We start from the raw sequence: 19,725 nt of genomic DNA on the forward strand, positions 1-19,725 counted from the left end.
CTCACACACACACACCCCCCATATGATGCTTGCTATAAGCAACCAATAATTGTCTCCTCAAGTCTCGTGATCCCTCGAGTCTATCTCCTCACTCCGTAGCTCCATATGCATAGAGAGAGATAGAGCTGTGCTGGCCATGGCGATCGCCGCCTCTTCCTCTCTTCTTCTCCTTCATCACCTGCTCCTTGTTTTGGCCTCGTGGTGGCGTCTTGCGGACGCCGCCTACATCGCCTACAACACGTCGGGGGGCGTCGTCCTCGGGAAGCTCAACGTACACCTCGTGCCTCACAGTCACGACGATGTCGGCTGGCTCAAGACCATCGACCAGTATTACGTCGGCTCCAACAACTCCATCCAGGTCAGTTCTCATCGCTGACACTTCACCTACCAGTTTCTGGTCTCGAGGTTGATTGACCCTTGATTGGGTTTTTTGCTTGGTGGATTTCGTTTGGGGGAAAACAGGGAGCTTGCATCCAGAATGTGTTGGATTCGGTGGTCGAGGCGCTTCTGGCCGACAAGAGTCGCAAGTTCATTTTCGTTGAGATGGTCTTTCTGGATTCCTGCTCTGTTATTATCTTATTACGTTTCAGTTTGGTTCAAAGTTCTGTTTTTGAGGTTAATTTATGGCTGTTGTTCCTTTTTTTCCTTTTTTTGGGAATCCTTGACTGGATTTTGGATGTTCGGCATAGGCATTCTTTATCCGATGGTGGAGACAGCAGAGCGATAAGACGAAGAAGTTGGTGAAGAAGCTGGTCAACTCGGGACAGTTGGAGTTCATGTAATCTCTGCTGCTTCAACGTTTGTTGCCTTAATATCTCTTTAGTCCAATTCCTGGTTACAATGATTAGCGTTGCCATTTCATGGTTGAGTTTAGTACATTCTTCTACTGTTATACAGGTCTACTGTTGTAACTACTGAGTAAATACAAAAATTTGTGGAATCTCAAGGATTTCTTCATTCTGCTTCATGTCTAATTCTTCATTTTCCTTGTGGACTTTTTGATTCTGAAGAAATGGAGGTTGGTGCATGCATGATGAAGCAGTCGTCCACTACATCGACATGATTGATCAGACCACACTTGGACATCGGTTTCTGAAACAAGAGTTTGATCAGCTTCCACGGATTGGTTGGCAGATAGATCCTTTTGGACATTCTGCTGTACAAGCATATTTACTTGGAGCAGAGGTACATGCTTCAAGCTATTCTGATACACAACTTGAAGAGTTCCAACAAACCCTGACTGAAGAGTTCCAATATTTAATTTTCTGATACACAACTTGAAGTGGATTAAAAATAGCAGAAATCTTGCTTCCAATTGGAAATACAAGATTATTTCTTTTGACCCAGTTCTTTCATTTATTTCATATCAAGCTACTGTAATACCTTTTAAATAGATTCCACTAGTTTTACATGTCTATCAATTCAGACTAAATGAATTTTTTTGTATTTTTGATACAAATTATACCTATTTGCAGCTTGGATTCGATGCTCTTTATTTTTCACGCATTGATTACCAAGACCGAGAAAAAAGGAAGGATACTAAGAGCCTTGAGGTTGTGTGGCGGGGTTCCAAAACTCTTGGTTCATCTGTGGATGTAAGTTCTTGGGACTCACATCTTTTAAGTTGCAATGCATAGTTAAATATTCTCTTCCTTCAATCGTGTTTAATATGAATGATCTAATTAATGCAAACCTCCATTCAGATATTCACTGGCATATTCCCAAAGAACTATGAACCTCCTCCAGGTGGCTTTTACTTTGAAGTTAATGATGAGTCACCTGTTATTCAGGTCAGTCCGTGGATAATGCTATAGAATATTATTTACTCATGGAGAAATTTACTGTGATCATCGTATATGGTGGAAGGATGATCCCCTTTTATTTGATTACAATGTTCAAGAGCGAGTAGATGATTTTGTGGCTGCAGCTTTATCCCAGGTATTTTGTTCTTCTCTAATAAATTTTCAGTTGCTACTTACTTTCTAAATCTTTTTCACCAGAAATTCAGCAAAATGCTTAGTTAACCTACCACCCGAATGTTAACTGTATCTTCTTTCTTTTCATTTACTTTTCTTTCCTTTGGGATATAAATCTAGGAATTTTTATGGCCATAAAAGGTGCTTATTCTGAGAAATTGGTGTGAATACTATACTATTTCATAAATGTTGAATTGTCTCCTGAAGTCAAAATAACTTTTATTTTCAGGTTAACTCTTGATAATTGGACATTCAAAATTCAAATAGCCATTATTTTCATCAGCAAAAAAATTTCTTTTTATCTGACTTCTTTTGCTTATAGATGAAAAATTAGACCTAGAATACTGCACATCGGGCCCATAGGTTAGAACTGCAATAACTAATCAAATTTCTTTTTCAGGCCAACATTACTAGAACAGATCACATCATGTTTACCATGGGGACTGATTTCAAATATCAGTATGCAAATTCATGGTTCAGACAGATGGATAAATTCATTCATTATGTCAACAAGGTAATACTTTTTCCAGAAAAGGCAATTTAGGTAGTCTGATGAGATTCAGCATGTGTATCATTCCTTATTTATATTTATTTAAATAGGACAGCTATAGTTTTTGATGCATTACTATCTTGCTTAGCTTTTTTATGATACTTTTGTCAGTAAAAGACCATTTGCATGTCTCTGAAGCACTAACCCATTTCTGTTATGGAATATCTTCTCTTTAAAATGCATTAACATGCGAGAATCTGCAGAGTTTATTTATTTTTTCTTATTCTCATTGAATGTTCCCAAAATGTTTTGACTACTCCATAAAAGAAACCTGCACTGCAGTTTTTCTTTTTCTTCTTAACATGAATTTACAGAGATTCCATCTATGTTTAATCTTATGCCCAAGCAAACATCGAATATCATATTACTAAAAAGTATAGCCTTTGAGGTCCATAAACTTTCAAGACATCCCATTTGTCCTATACGAATCTATGTCATAGGTTATTAAGCACATAAAAATTGTTTTTACTCAAGTAATTGTTACAATTTAAGAAAGAAATAAAGATTGAAGATTGCAAATTGGAATTTATGTTGATTTTTGCAAGATATACTACTTCCCCTTTTATCTGAACTGTAGTTTCCCTCTGGTTTAGGACGGCCGTGTTAATGCCTTGTATTCAACCCCGTCCATTTACACAAATGCAAAACATGCAGCAAATGAATCTTGGCCACTGAAGACTGATGATTTCTTCCCGTGAGTGAAGAATAAAATTTCTACAGATCATTAAAATTTCTAATGCAATATCATCTAATATTTCCAATCTCAACTGTTAGATATGCCGATCGTGCAAATGCATATTGGACAGGGTACTTCACAAGTAGGCCTGCCTTAAAAGGTTATGTAAGATTATTGAGTTCTTACTATGTGGTAAGTATTTCTTAGGAGCCACTGAGCATTATTCTGCAATTCTATTCAATCTATTGGCTACAAGTTTTCATTGATAAGATCATCTTTTTAAGTTCAGGCAGCTAGACAGTTAGAGTTTATTAAAGGAAGAAGTAGTTCTGGCCCTACAACAGACAGTTTGGCTGATGCTTTAGCAATTGTTCAACATCATGATGCCATTACAGGAACAGAAAAACAACATGTTGCAAATGATTATGCCAAGCGTTTGGCAATTGGTTATGCAGAGGTGTTGTTTCTTCCAGGGCATAACCATTCCAAGTTTCTTTCATACTTCCACTACAATACAATTAAATTCATATTTGTATATTTTCTGTAGGCTTCTAAGGTGGTTGAATCCTCATTTGCTTGCTTGACAGAGTCTATCTCAGGTTCTGGTGATTGTCTCCCAGTAACAAAATTTGAGCAGGTAGTAAATGATTACTTATATTGTTCTGTAGATTTCGGTGAGAACTCTGCATTGTTCTTGCATGATCTTCTTTATTAAATCTTTGATCTGCTTTGAATTTGCAATTTGTTTAATTGTATGTTTGCTCTGTTACCAAAGTACATCTAGAGTAAAAGCAGTTGTAAGTTTAGAGCAATGATGGAGACAACACTTGTTCCACGCAAGACATATATATTATATACCCTGCCTAATCAGGCCTAACAGACATGAACTGTTTCAGAAGCTTATTCTCTTGCATTTGTTCATCTGACTTGTGTTAATTTGTTTGTGTTGATGGATCTGTATATCCATCACAGTTTTTGGATGAATTATCATATCCTTAAATTTAATACAAATTTTGTCTCCTATCAGTTGATTATTGAGAATTCTATTCTCGTGATGGTTGAATTTCTTCTTTTATTGAAACAAAGTAATTTTCTTTACTATATCTTTTTTATCTTCAGATACTAATGCATGAATTTATTATTTGTCTAGTGCCCACTTCTTAACATAAGTTACTGCCCTCCATCTGAATCAGATTTATATGCTGGAAGAAGCTTGGTAGGTTCTTCACTGTATTTGATATCTTCCTCTGTATAAAGAATATAGTCTGGTTACAGTCCAAAAATAATTTCTTTAGAGTTTTCATTTTGTAGGTTGTTCTTGTCTATAACTCTCTTGGTTGGATGAGGGAGGACATTATCAGAATACCTGTAAGAACATTTTCTTTTTAATGGCTTTTTAATAATTTTTTGTTCTTGATCTGCACATAGTGATTACACCTGAATGTCCACATATTTCCAAAAAATAATTCAATCAATTATTCTTTGCTTGCCATATGGAAGTAAAGAAGAAAAAAAGTTCAATACAATAATAGTTGTTGGTTTAATTTAAATGTTAAAACTTTGTAAATTATAATTGCTTCTAGATCTAATGTTATATGATTATAACATTTTAAAGTAACCATACTCTACAGAACTTATTTTTCCTATCTTCTAATGTGTAAATTTATGCACATATTGCATTCAACTATCTCTTAAAATGGGCCCTTTATATTTTACTAGATAAGTAGTAAAATTTTCATATTTGGTTATGAGGTCTATGCATTGCTATTCATATGATGATGCCAAACAACATTATTCCTTTTGACAAGAGTGATGGAGCTAAAGAACATATTTAGATGGCTCTAACTGCATCTTCAAGATATTAAGTCTTATGCAATCCAAGTATCAATATGCTTAGTGTGAAGTTATACCAAGGTTCGCCATACTAAGCTATATCGCCAAGTACGGGCGGTACATATTGGTCCGACAGGGGACTGGTATGCGAACCATCCTCTATCTGGCGGTACCCGTTATATGACCTCGTATCGGGCGATATAGGGTCTGTATCGGTCAGTAATGGTCGGATTTCGACCGTTACCCGATCAAGGGCTCCGATTGTCCTATTTCAAATGGTCAATTTCATCGTTTGAACCATAGGAAAAGGGTTTTTAAACCCCAGGTTGATAACAGTTGGATATCGACCGTTACCAATGAAGGGCTAAGATTGCCCTATTTCAAACGATCAATTTAACCATTTGAACCATAGGAAAATCCTTTGCTCCCATCTCTTTCAATCCATTTTACTCTTTCAAACTCTTTCTCACTCGCATCTCTGTCTGTCTCTCTCTCTCTCTCTCATTCTCATATTTTCACTCTCTTAAACTCAACAAAGTTGTAATTCGTGGATTGGATCAAATTTGAGAGGATTAAAAGGAATAATACTATAATCAAGAGGTATATATTCTCTTTCTAGATTTTTATTGATTTGAGATGATTAAGCCTATTCTATGTGGTTAATTTCTAATATGTTGTTTGACATGTTTTAGATAGTAGAATAGTGTTAATTAGGGAGTAATTAAAGCCTTTAATGTTGTGATTAGTATGTTTAATGCTGATTTTTTTTTAAATTAGACACTTAATAGGTCTAATCTTTGTATTTCGACCGAGACAATAGAAGAAGAGGAAATACATCCCTAGCAGGAAGAAGGTCTCCCTCGGTCCAAACGTGATGGAGGGAGTCGGACAACATTGAGTCAAACTGCTCAAGGAATTAGAGACACCCAATAATCACAATCGTCCACCTAGTGTGCAATGTCAAAGGCAAAGGGGAAGGCGGTAGCATTAGCCATACTATTGGAAAGAATCGACTCGGGCGATGAGACACCTTCTCAATCACATTCAACAACCCGCTTGGTCTAGAGACATGGCAGTGACGTAGATAACAGTGTCTCGACTGATGATGGTGGTGACACCAAGGAGTCAATGGTCCCATCTACATAATTTGAGGGTAGTGTATGGACTGGAAGGTAGTATTTTATACATGTCATCCAAGATTTAGGTCATGGAGCTCGATGAAGTACTAGTTAAGTTTATACATAAAAGGGGAAGAGAAAGACAGTGGATGATTTTGAACAGATGCGACAAAACCTACATAATGTAGACACAGAGCGAAGCTCATCGTTCTCATAATTGTCGTATTATAGAGAATCTTATGGCCAATAATAGCAAGGTTCGCAATAACGTACCGTACCGGTATTTCGACCTGGGCTCGGTATCGGTACGGTACGGTGTACCGAGCGGTACACCCAGGTGTACCGACCTAGGCTCGGACCAGTACGTACCGCCCGTACTGGGCGGTACGATTCGATATGGCAGATACTGAATAATAGTATGGTGACAGTTGGTCATATTTCTCTGAGTCGTGGTACGGTGATTAATCTTATGAGACAAAGTAGTAGATTAGTGGCGCAAGTAGAAATTCTGACATTCTCTATGCTCTGCACCAATACATACCACAATCGTCCTTGCCTTAGGAGCTACCTTGAATACATGTGGTTCACGACAATTAGATTATAACCATCACCACATTGATGCACTAATGGCATACGGTGCATCAGTATACTATGTCGTGAGATCAATTTTAGGATTAAGTTTGACAATCATATCAAATTGATAAACATATACATAGGATCGAGGACCCCAATCCACTGCTCATGGAGTCTCGTCATTCCTTTTGGTGGTAGAATCAATTATATATATCGATTGATTACTTAATTCATTTGAATCTTAAGGTTTAATTTGTTTAAAAAATAATCAAAAAATGTAAATTATTTCTTTGTAGATAATTCAATATTAACAGAATGAAGGTTCGGAATGTACCACAAAGCTACTCCTCAATGCCTGAAAAAGATGTGCCACAATTTTTTCTAATTTAGATTATTTTTGTTAAAATTATACTAATTTTATATTTATTTCAAACTTAAAAACCCTCTCTAACTTTTTTTTCTATTTTTCAAAAACTTTTGGAGCTATTTTGGCCATTTTTCCATGTCGTCAATATGCCATGAAAAATAAAATAAAATAATTTTGTTGAATATTAAGAAAAACATAACATAATGATATTATTTGTATATTATATATGAATAACTTTAAAGTCATTAAATAAATCAATAGATGATAAATATTGATTCTAAAAATTTATAAATTTGCAGGACTATGCAAATAACTTACAAAGGCCTAAATGATTAATTTTTTTATTTTTAAGCCTTGAAAAATTTGTTAAGGTCCTTTTGAATATGATAACCGATTGTATCTGATTAAGTTTAAATTGTAAATGATGCATGAAATCCATTACTTGTGGGTGTTTAGATCTTATTAGCAAGGTACGTAATACCGTACCGTACCGGTGTTTCGATCTGGGCTCGGTACCGGTGTGGTATGGTGTACCGAGCGGTACACCCAGGTGCATCGAGTATTGTAGCACTGCTACAGTGCATTGCTACAGTATACTAGTGCACTGTAGTGCTATTATAACAGTGCACTGCTACAGTGCATTTCTACTGCAACAGTGCACTGTATTGCTACACTGCACTGCTATAGAGCTACAGTGCACTGCTACAGTCGGACCGGTACAGGGCGGTCCATGTACCGTTAGCCTATCGGACCGGTATGCACCGCCCGTACCGGGTGGTACGATTTGGTATGGCAGACCTTGCTTATTAGGGTTTTGATAGTTCAAGATAATTCTGTCGATTAGTTCTACATCATCTATGGGTATTTTATGGATTTTTTAATTACATTTAGCTATACATTGCTGAATTAATGTAGTTATCCACAAAACACCTTGCAGGTTGTTAGTGACTCCGTCCTTGTGCTGGATCATGAAGGAAAAGAAATTGAGTCACAGCTTTTACCTATAAAAAGCCCCTCAACAGCCCTACGAAATTTTTATGTCAAGGCATATTTGGGAAAATCTCCAAGCATAACACCAAAATATTGGCTTGCATTCCCAGTAACAGTACAACCTCTTGGGTTCACTACATATTTCATCAAAAGTGCAAAACAGACAGGTTACTTTTCCATTTGCTTGGATATGCCATATTCTACCATCAATTATGTTTACTTATCAAGTGAGGTAGAAAATTCTGAATAAGAGGTTATTAATTTGTTGTTCTAAAATTCCAGGTTCACATGCTGTTATGTCAATGGTATCTTCATCTCAAGGTATGGAAAATTCCACAATGGAGATTGAACTAGGAAATCTGAAGCTACAGTTTGATCTGGATGGAAACAAGTTAAGTCATTATTTCAACAAAAGAAGCTTGGTATGGTTTCTAAATCACCCTCATCTTGAAACTTTTTCTTCTATATGTTTATTTCTTGATGTTCCTCTTTCCTTCTGCAATTTTATATTATTCATCATTTTATCTTATATCAGAAAAACTGATCAAAAAAATTATGGTTGAAGTTTTTCTCTCAAGCACGTAGAAGCCGATCTTTGAGAATTGTTTTTAGCTTTTTATATGAATTTTCTAACTTAATGGTGACACCTGATTGGGATCTACTTCCACTTTCAAGGTCAAAGCTTCTGTAGAACAGACATACAGTTTCTATTCTGGAGATGATGGAAGTGGTGCTGATCCTCAGGTATTTAATTGTCATTTTCTTTTTTAAAAAATTATTGTCCATCATCCTCAGTTATAATAGAGCAAATGCTACAGAACTTTTTACTAACCATACAAATTTGCCTGTCTTGATTCAGGCTTCTGGTGCTTATGTATTTCGTCCAAGTGGTAAATTTCCAATACAATCCGAGAAAAAGGTATATCTTGAATATCTGTGTGTGTGTGTGTTTGTGTGGAAAAATAATTGTGAACATTTCACTGTAAGTTTACTTTTTTAGGTCCCTTTGACAATCTTGCAAGGGCCGTTACTACATGAAGTACATCAGCAGATAAGTTCATGGATATATCAGGTGATATTCCAAGTTTACATGAAAAAAATTATTGCGTGGTATCATAATTTCCTCTTTCACCAAACAAATCTTAGTATTTTGAATGTCATCGAGCCTTTTATTCCTCTAGAATGTGTATCAGGTATTTCCCTTTTCATTAAAGCAATCTTTGTATTTTAAATGTGCATCATGCCTTTTGTTCCTCTAGAATTTGCATAAGATAATGTGATAATACTTATTGCACCTATTATTTCATAGCTGACCGTAAAAGTACTTATGTTCGAAACAGTTGACTGATCATCAAATCTATGATTTGAATATACTCTTATCAAAGTTACAGTCAGAAACAAAGGAAAGTGCTTCTAGTTACTGTGCACATGCACATGCTCATAAAAAAAGGGTATTCTCAGTGTTTTCTACAATGGAAAGGGCATTGATGTAAGGAATCTTACCTGTTTATCTGACAGGCAAATCCCTATCTTTCTTAACAGTTCATTGATCTATGTGAAAGGTCAAAAAAAAAATTTTTGAGACGTGTTAATAACTTGCTTTTTCAAGCTATGCATAAAAAATTTGGTCCACTGATGAAACTAGGCATTATTATCTCACAACTTTCATATAGAAAATAAGTTCTAAAAGGTTTTTCAAGAGTTTGATTTTCTCAAGGATTACTTTTGTGTATATATCTAATACTATTGATAACTCAGAGATTGTTGTTTAAACTTTAAATAGCTCATGAAGAAGATACAGTTTTTCTCAGTGAGGCACTGAATGAGCCCATGGACATTGAAAGGTGTCATGAAAGACAATCTATAGGCAGGTTTTGGGCAAACTTTAAAAGTATGATATGGACTCTAATATAATTGAATAATATGAGATGGGAACAATACCAGAAGTGATTAAGTTGGGACTTGTTGATCATTTGCATAACTCTAGTGTGGAATGTATATACCTATGACTTGTGAAGTAGTATATTCATAGATATTATAGGTATCACAAAGGATGAAAAAACCTATGTTGCATTGACTGTGTCAAGAATGGCATTTGGATGCATGTCTGAGAGTTGGATTTAACAGGGCATCAAAGGTGAGTTACAAGATACAAAATGATGAAAACACCTGTGTTGCATTGACTGAGTTGAGCATGGCATTTGGATGCATGTCTGAGTGTTCGATTTAGCAGGGAGTCAAAGATGAGTTACAAGATACGAAGTAAAATATCAGGTGTAAGTGTAACAAAATATGTGAGAATGGCCTTTCAGTGTTGTGAGACTGTAAAATACTAAAGAGAACTAAAGAGGATCAACTGTGAGATTGTCGTGTTTGAAATAGTACTCTGCTCAAACGCTTATAGCCATCTATTACAATGTATGAAATTCAAAATATTGTGAAATACTAAGTTAAGGTGGAGCCATGAGAACAAAAAGGGATCCTTTAGAGTGTCATGTTCAGGAAGTTGTACTACTTGTCAAGTGTTCCGACTTCCAACTACTTCTTGCTATCCAAATTTTATAACCATGGATTGCAATGCATGGATGCATATTCATAAAAGACTGAAATATCAGCTTGGAAGTGTTCCAGCTTCTACTCTTTGTTCAAACCAAGGTTTTAAATCTTGGTTTGGTACAGTTTCAGTAATCTTTTGGACTGATACAGTACCACCGTACCAAGTTGTACACCATCTTATACGGTCCAATGCTAGTTGATAAAACAATAAAAGAATAATATAGATTGCTATTGGATGATATAGTTCAATACTAGTCCTTCATAGGACCGGTAAATACCGATTGGTGATTGTTATGTACACACTGTACCAAGAAGTATTTAAAACCTCAGTTCAAACTTTACAATCATGGATTTCAACTCATGAATGTACATATTTGAACTATCATTCAAGTTTTGAGCATGCCCCTGTGCTTTAAATGCAGTGTAGTGTCTTAGCCTTGTCATGATGCTATGTTGTGTTGGCACCATCTTTCCATGCGGTATAAGATCCAGAATATGAATTCCTTGGTCCAGATCATTCTTGGGACTCGACATAGAGTTCTGGAAATGGCTAAAGCAAATATTCATATTTCTAGATTTGTTATCAATTTATCGTGTAATTTGAATCCAATGAGAGACACCACTAGTTTTGGAAAAAGGTTAAAGGCTGTATTGATACTGAGCAAATATGTTGTTGTATTTCTTTTACAATATTTGACCTTCAAATGAATTAACAAATAGCATTCATGAGGATAAACCAACTGGATCAACTTGTAATGTTCAAATTCACTGGTTTTTTTTAAGTGAGAACTTGTAATGTGCTACCGGCAAAGTTTGATCTTTTATTTGTTTTCTTGTGATATGTTTCCAGTATGGTTTTATTGCTTTTCTACCTAGTTCTTTGAAACCTATGTTGTTGTCAGTTGATCTTCCATTTTATTTGTTATGTAACTATTAGTATTTTATTTTAATTCTCTAGTTATGTGATATAATAGTAGATGTTGAACAGTTAACAAGATTACATATATCAATTATTGCTGTGCCAGGTATCCTGCTGTTGCAGCTAGATTTTGTTCGAGCATGTGATTGTCACATGCTCATCATATGCTCAAGTTTATATGTTAAAGAAGTTTACCACATGCATTCATGGCTAGTGCCAGTATCCACTAGCATGGTATATGAACATCATGACCTACATAAATTGGCATGATTAACGTTACAGCAGGCAACTCTGACCAGAGACTTCTCAGCATTTAGAACAATACAGTGATACACCATATACAAACATTGTGGTTTTTGTTAATCCTTGTTCAAAGGAAGGATGAATTGCTTGCAACTACTCTGCTTACCCGATATTGCAATAAATTGTAATTTATTAGCTGCATGAATAAGCATTATCTGATGTTTTAAGAAAAAGTACCTTAATTTCCATGTGTAGGTTACAAGAATATACAAGACAAAAGAACATCTGGAAGTAGAGTTCATTGTAAGTTTCCCTTTTGTTTAACCTCCTAAGAAGTATTATCTCTGATCAAATCAACACATTTATATGTTTGTCCATTTGAACAATGGTCTATTGCTGAATACAGGTTGGTCCTATACCAACTAATGATGGTGTTGGTAAAGAAGTAGTCACTCAGATCGCAACAACTATGAATACCAGCAAAACATTCTACACAGATTCCAATGGACGTGATTTTATCAAGAGAGTAAGTTCTTTCCTATCCGTAGAACACCAAGAATCAACTATAACGATTTGGATCTGTTGGCAAGTTCATATTAGCCACTATGGGAAATAAGGTTGAACTTGGTTTTTATTCTATAAGAATCAACTATAACAGTTTGCCTCATCACTGGATATGCCCTTTTTAAGGAGGCAACAATTTATAACAAGATGTTAGGGGTGCATCCACTGTGACAACATGGTCGGGGTGGAAGAATAATCCATGTGAAGTATCATTTGATCTATGAACTTTTCAACATAACTAAATGTAGAAAGCAAGTGATTAGACAGGCTTTCAGTACAAAGCTGGATGCCTAGAAAAGTTTTGAAGTTGCAGCAAGAAAATTACATAATAAAAGGATATCAATAGACAAACATCTGAGTTGTTCATCCATGTTGAATAGGAGGATCATAGGGTTGATGTTGATGATAATCTTAGACTTACAGTCGAGATTCATATATCCTTAATAATATCATTACATGCAAGGGGAGGTCCTAAGTCACTGGCATGGATTTGGTGAAGCCTCTCTATATATAAAGTATGATTGTGTTAATGAGAGTGATAATGGTGTGGGTCCTCAATTCAGTCAGACTTCCACTGTGAAGCAGCCCAGTGGGAGCTGTGTGTAAGAGTTCCAGTGCTGCACATAAGCTAGCAGGACTACTACTAGTGTAATGTAGCTCCAAACAGGTATATGGGTTAGTTTATTCCATACATTATCAGCTCCTGAGATTTCGACTCATATCTCACAACTTTTGCTAATGCTAAGTAGGAGAAGAATGATAACAAAAGGCAATTACAAAATTATTCAACTTCAATTACATCCCTACAAATATAGCTCGAGACCCTCATTACTTGGTGTCCATTATTAAAAAACATTGTCTCAGTGTATAGCTTATCCTCTATATGAGATTATCGTCAGATATCTTGATGAGAAGATTGTCAAGGAGAGTCTTTTAAAATGTAGTGGGACCTATATGGTGTGACTCTTATATGCAACAATTAGTTCATCCATACCAAGTATTTTAAGGAGAGTTTTCCACAAGTCAGTTGATAAATCAGATTGAATTCACAGTGGATTTACGGTCTTATGGAGATTATGATAGATTGATGAGACCTCTATTCTATACTGTAAGTGGTCACCCATAATGGCACTAATTATAAGTTTGATAAACAATGAATGGACAGTAGAGAGCATATTCTTTGGAGTTTGGACACCATTTGCAGTCCACTATATAAACCTTTTATGATAAACCCTTTTTGGACAACATGTGATATTTAAGACTTTTAACTTTTATATATGTTCTCTTTGTATAGGGTTTGTATTCTATGCATAATACATGTTTGGATTCATTATCAGTTAATATCTTGACCAAATTTATGTTTTTCACTGATTACTGATTATTAATCATAATTTTTTACCCAAATTTATATTTTTCACTAATTATTAATCCTAATTTAGGTCAATGACCATAAAGAATGTTATTTTTTATTGGGTTTGGCTAGTTGCTGAACTCATGCTGGTCAGAACTGGTGTAATGTGTGTCAATATGCCACATTGTACTGGTACTAAATCAGTTTGCCCAAGGACCGGTATTGGTGCCGGATCAAAATTTAAAACCATGGTTGAAAGTTTGAAACCTCGTAGCCAATCTTGATGATGTTTCATGTCTTCAACCAGACAAATAAAAGAGAGTTCAACTTGATTGCCCTCTTTTTATTTCATCTGAGGAGCAGTTTAGTCAGATTTGGTTTCTATAAGCATGGCAACAATGTATAATCAATTATCACTTGATGGAACGTCAACAACTTGATTGTGATTTAATGCTGGGTGGGACCATGGAATTATTGTTACAACTTTAGCCTCCAACTTCTCACTGCCAAGGACTTTTTTGTGGTCACCTAATGTTGAAAGCTTCAAAAGAAAAATGAAAATTTATTTGTATGGTTCGTATTGTCTTTTATTTGGCTGAAATTGAAATCTTTTGCCTTTTTCAGATCCGAGACTACAGGTCTGATTGGGAACTTCAAGTCAACCAGCCTGTTGCTGGAAATTATTATCCTGTATGCTTTCATCTGTAAACTATTCTTTGTTGAGATCTTTGGCACTAGCTAAGCTGCACATTATGTCAAAATTAGATTAAGAAGCCTTCATGCAAGTATAAGCATCCTAGATGCTCTAGTTTAGCAAGAACTGAACACCTTTGGCACAAAGATTTAGCTTTTCTATCAATAATTTTCCAGATTAATATCATATTATGATGCCAAAATATATAGTTCTTTTTTTCTCTGATTTCAGATTAACCTAGGAATGTATATCAAAGATGACAGTACAGAACTATCAGTATTGGCAGATCGAGCAATAGGTGGAACCAGTTTGGTGGATGGCCAAGTAGAATTGATGCTCCATAGGTATTTTCTCTTTTAAATCTAAGTTACTGTCTCTCAAAACTTGTATTAAATAAATGACTGCCAAATTGATATAGTCTTATGTTACTTTTTGTATAGGAGATTGCTTCATGATGATAGTCGGGGTGTTGCAGAAGCCCTTAACGAAGTAGTTTGTGTAGAGATTGAATGTGAAGGGCTAGCAGTAAGTACAGTTAAATATCTAAAATATGTAGTTCTAAATAAGGTTTTTAATTTCGAATAATACCGTCCATACCGAGTAGTATGTACTAGTATGCTAGCAAACCAGTATGTGGACCACCCGCTACCGAGCGGTACCGTTGATTGGGGCTGTTTTCGCCCCATTACCACGCGAAATCGGTCGGTGACGGTTGATATCGACCGTTGCCGCCTACTACGGGGTGGTATTAGCCGAGGGAGAAGGAAGAAGAGGGAGAAAAAAAAGGGAGAACCTGGAGATCTGACGCTGCTCTACCTCGACGATCCCAATCCGTTGCCGCTCTCTCTCGCCGGACGCCGTATATGAGATGTCGCCTCCTCCTCATCTGAGGTGACGAGGTCTCGACGTCGTTGGTGACTTCTCCTCATCCGCGCGAGGAGAAGAAACGAGACGACGTCGTCCTTTTTCTTATTTTTAACTTTATTATTATTATTATTATTATTATATATATATATATATATATCTTGAGCGATACGCCAGAGCATACCGCTCGATATACTCGTACCGTACCGTACCGAGCTGATCTCGATACTCTGGTACGGTACGAAATTGCGAACCTTGGTTATGAAGTTTTTATCTAAATTTCGATATCATGTACAGAGTAATGCTTTTACTGCACCACAATATCTCAAAATAAATGATCTGTATGCCTCAGTTCTGATACTAGACAACATGACTATGTTCAACTACTAATATAAACTTTAATTGTTTGGAATCTTTTACTGATAAAGTATAAATCTTTATGTAATATTGACGGTAACATGGCAATAAAACCATCGTTATTTCTTTATATTTAATTTATTTCTGATATCATTTGCTATAGCTGGTGGAATTGATGGAGATTACATTCTCAGCTCTTAGATGAAAGAAATGGAGCACAATAGTTCCCATAGTAAGCTGTTGTTGATAGCCAACAGCTGTTGATTCAGCTGTCCAGGACTCCAGTTTTAGAAAATGAAAATAAATAAATAAAAGTCTTATTTTGAATCAAACTAGGTGATTTTGCCTAGTCCGGGTTCCAGTCCCTGGTCAAACTAGTAAACTGGTCACTACTAGTCTGACTGATTTAGGATTTTTGAACTTTATTTTCTAAACTACCTAAGCTAAATTGACCGATATATTGGATAGTTTAGGTGAGAATGTCATAGTAGATGTATGGTCTCACAAGAAAAGATAAAACAGGAAATATGATGATGAAAAGAAATTGCTGAGTCCCAATACTGGTCCCTGCTCAGACCAGTAAGTATTGACCGGTTTTTTGAACCTTGGTTTGACCTAACACCACACTTCAATTTACAATAGTTGGTACCGGAGCAAGTTTAAATGGCAAGAGAAATTTACTGGGATCCTTTTGTCATGGAATAAAAAATTTTATAGGGAATTATTTAGTCTTGAGAATCAAGGATTCAAGAAATCTCCATATAATAATGGCAAATATTCACAAGAATTTGATTTTTCAGAGCAGGAGCAAATTTTTATATTGTGTTCAGTTATGTGTTCAGTTAGTTTATGTTTGTGTTGCAGTTAATTAAACCGGATGTTGTGTGTAATGTAATAATTTAGGACCTTTAGTTGATTTCATCATTTGTTTTGGTAATTTATAGAATTAATTAGTTCCAAGTTAATGCAAGCTTATAGGTCCTATTTCAGTTATGACTTTGGGTAGGTTTGAGTTATTTAGGAATCACATTTGAATGGTTATTTTTTAAAAAAGAAAAATCCTGCCTTGTAATTTTCCTATTATTGAGTTTGAGATAGACTATAATAGCAACTGCTTGTTGCCCATTTAGAGGAGCCTGCAATCAGTGATGCAGATGTGTGTATTGTGTCAATGATGAATTGTGGTGCTGGAAGGAATTCATTTCATTTATTTGCTAGGCCAAGAATTTTCTTCCTTTCTTGGGGTACTTGTCCCATTATTTTGCTTATTACCTTTTATAACTCTCATCATTTAGTCTCTTGCCATTACTAGTTGTCATTGTTGGTCTTTGTTCTGTTGATATTTCATAATGCAAATCAAGCGATCATTCTTAATAAGGCTGTCAAACAGGGCTTCATTTGAAAATTTTTAAGAATAAGGAGCATGATTCTCATGGAGGAAGCACATTGGTGCGACTTGGATTTGGTTATCGTAGTTTGCCTTTATTTTATGTTAATTTGGAATCTAGATGCATCTAATATGATAATATTTGATTCTCAAGTGATTATCATCATTGCTTTTTGATAATGTGTGAAATTTTATAATATCATTTTTATGCCATTTTACATTTATGTATCCTATTTAAAATGTAAATATGTTGGCTAGGTAAATTGCAATACGAGTTTTGGGCTGTCTATTTGGGTAGGCTTTTATGTGATTTTATGTTTACAAAAGGAAGTTTTTCCCTATTAATTCCCTATAAACCCAGATAGAGTTTAGTAGTTGTCAGTTTATGTTTTACTTAAAGAAGCCTATTATTGGCTGAAAAATAGATTTTATAATTAATTGTATATTTGGATGGCCTTGTCTTCTTTTACCTGTATTAAAGCAATTCTTCTTGCTTTTATTTATGTTTTCATCTGTATAATCCATGTGATCTTTATTCTATCACTCACTCAATATTTTTTATTAGATTTTGTTGATTTTTGGTTGCTAGTTGATGTATCAATTTGATTCCATGCATATATGAGAACTGAAAAACAGGATAGCAGTTATCTTTGACACTTGATGCCACACTAACCTGCACAAGTGGTGAATTTCATTTACTCAATACTTTCTTTTTTGAGGATGGCATATCTCTCTAGTTATTTTCGTGGAGAGTGGTTTCGAACCAGTTGCTGTTAGTTTACAAACTGTCAAATTGTCCTTTGTTAATGCACAGATTAAATGTTCTTTGACAGATTCAAGGTAAGTTATATATTAGAGTCGATCCTTTAGGCGAAGGAGCCCACTGGCGCAGGTCAACAGGCCAGCAGATATATTCTCCTCTTCTTATAGCATTCTCTGAAGAGGTAAAATCCGGCCACTATAAATTATTAGCATTTGCCAAATAGCTAGAAGTTTAGCTTGTACTTTAACAGCACGAAGGCAACTGGTCGAATTTTCATATAACGACATTCTCAATGCTGGACCACTCATACAGCTTGCCAGAGAATGTTGCATTGATTACTCTCCAGGTAATTGTTTGCAAATATTTTCTAGCACATTGAAGCTCTCTTATATGTGCTCAACTTGCTTGTCCAAACATCTGCTCTTCTGTATAATAATTCTGTTTTTCCATAGATTGTTTCTATGCCTGTGCCACAGCCACTTTATTCATGTTCGTTGTCCCTGCAACGAGGAAGTAACTTTTAAAATCATTGAATTGTTTCCATTATATGTCCCTACCACTTCTCTCTATAGCTCCAGTCATGCTGCCAGCTTAGGAGAATTGTGACTATCGAAAGGAATATAAAAGAATGACATGCTCTGTTGTTATTGATACTTTTTTGTGAAATGGTGTGTCAAGGTGGCACCCCCATTTTCAATGGTATCCATGAACTTTGTGATATATAACCCAATATTCTTCTTTTTCAAAGAAAATTTGTTTGTATACTAAAGCTCTTTTCAGAGATGAATAAAGTTTATTAGACCAGTTTATTATAGCATTGTCACTTAAAGCCATAACACAAGACAAGGAGATGCCGTTTACCTAAATACCAAATCAGCCTTTAGGATTTGACTTCAACAAAAGTGAATGATAACCATGTCTTTGGCTCATTGAAAACTATTGTAATAAACTTCAAAGTTTACTCTTGAAATACTTTGTTACAATTATATTCTTGCACATCCAGGAGCTTGAAGATGGGAGTGTTCTGCTAAGGTTAGGACACCTATATGAGGTTTGTTCTTCAAGATAATGCTTGCATTAGTTTGACTTTACTGATGATTTTAAAATGGAAAAATTAGAAAATCATTTTTTTGTTAATTCTGTGTATCTATATGAATAACCACCTTGGGCGCATCCCCTTTTATTTTCCACAAACATGACAGGTGGGTGAGGATAAAGATCTTTCAAAAATAGCATATGTTGAACTCAAGAAAATGTTTCCAGGAAGAAAGGTAAAACAACACCTGATAAATATTTTACTTGAAGCTTCTCTTACATATTCATTTCATTGTGTTTCTTCAGATCAATATAACTGAAATGAACTTAAGTGCCAACCAAGAAAGGGCTGAAATGGAAAAGAAGAAGCTAAAATGGGGAGTGGAGAGCTCTTCAACTGATGAAACCATAGTCAAGGGAGGTCTTGTTGATCCTTCCAAATTGGTGGTTGAGCTTGGACCAATGGAAATCCGCACTTTTATTCTAAATCTCGACAAATCAGTGACCGCTGACAAAAACAATTAACATTTCGCATTTCTGTAGCCTTCTTGAGCATCAACGCATGTCCTGTAATATAATTATGAATAATTCCAGCTGATTTTGTCACAAGACATCTCAGTGTGGATTTTCTGAACCTTCTTTAGTGATCAAAAATAAATTTGCATCTGCAAACACCTCTCATCTATGGTTATCATGAGGAATTTTCTCTTATAGTTCTCTGTATATGCATTATAAAAGTTTGTGTTGTAATTTCTTGGTCCATCGATCAACATGCATTAAAGAGGAAGAAAATTCTGAAGGAATACAGGATTATTCAGTATTATTGAGTAAATGGCTTTGACTTGGCTGGCAGAGGTTATGGACTCATTTGAAAATTAATAAGCCTTTGAGACCTTTATGAAGATAATA

At 35.4% G+C, this 19,725-nt stretch overlaps 1 protein-coding gene across 1 annotated transcript; it reads left to right on the plus strand.

The window, feature by feature from the left end:
- The first annotated feature begins 45 nt into the window (after positions 1-45).
- Positions 46-19,490, plus strand: LOC135618498 (probable alpha-mannosidase At5g13980). Its single transcript, XM_065119389.1, has 29 exons — positions 46-358; positions 463-546; positions 690-778; positions 1,011-1,185; positions 1,476-1,595; positions 1,704-1,790; positions 1,867-1,938; positions 2,377-2,490; positions 3,120-3,220; positions 3,301-3,394; positions 3,492-3,659; positions 3,750-3,839; positions 4,353-4,418; positions 4,514-4,570; positions 8,031-8,250; positions 8,366-8,505; positions 8,759-8,827; positions 8,943-9,002; positions 9,084-9,155; positions 12,057-12,104; positions 12,208-12,327; positions 14,341-14,406; positions 14,642-14,754; positions 14,851-14,935; positions 17,852-17,962; positions 18,032-18,127; positions 18,785-18,832; positions 18,984-19,052; positions 19,123-19,490. The coding sequence occupies exons 1-29, from the start codon at positions 137-139 to the stop codon at positions 19,339-19,341; spliced, it is 3,075 nt and encodes a 1,024-aa protein (XP_064975461.1). The 5' UTR covers positions 46-136; the 3' UTR covers positions 19,342-19,490.
- The last annotated feature ends 235 nt before the right edge of the window (positions 19,491-19,725 follow it).

The sequence above is a fragment of the Musa acuminata genome, chromosome BXJ2-8 (genome assembly GCF_036884655.1).
Source record: "Musa acuminata AAA Group cultivar baxijiao chromosome BXJ2-8, Cavendish_Baxijiao_AAA, whole genome shotgun sequence".
In the NCBI taxonomy this organism is placed as follows: domain Eukaryota; kingdom Viridiplantae; phylum Streptophyta; class Magnoliopsida; order Zingiberales; family Musaceae; genus Musa; species Musa acuminata.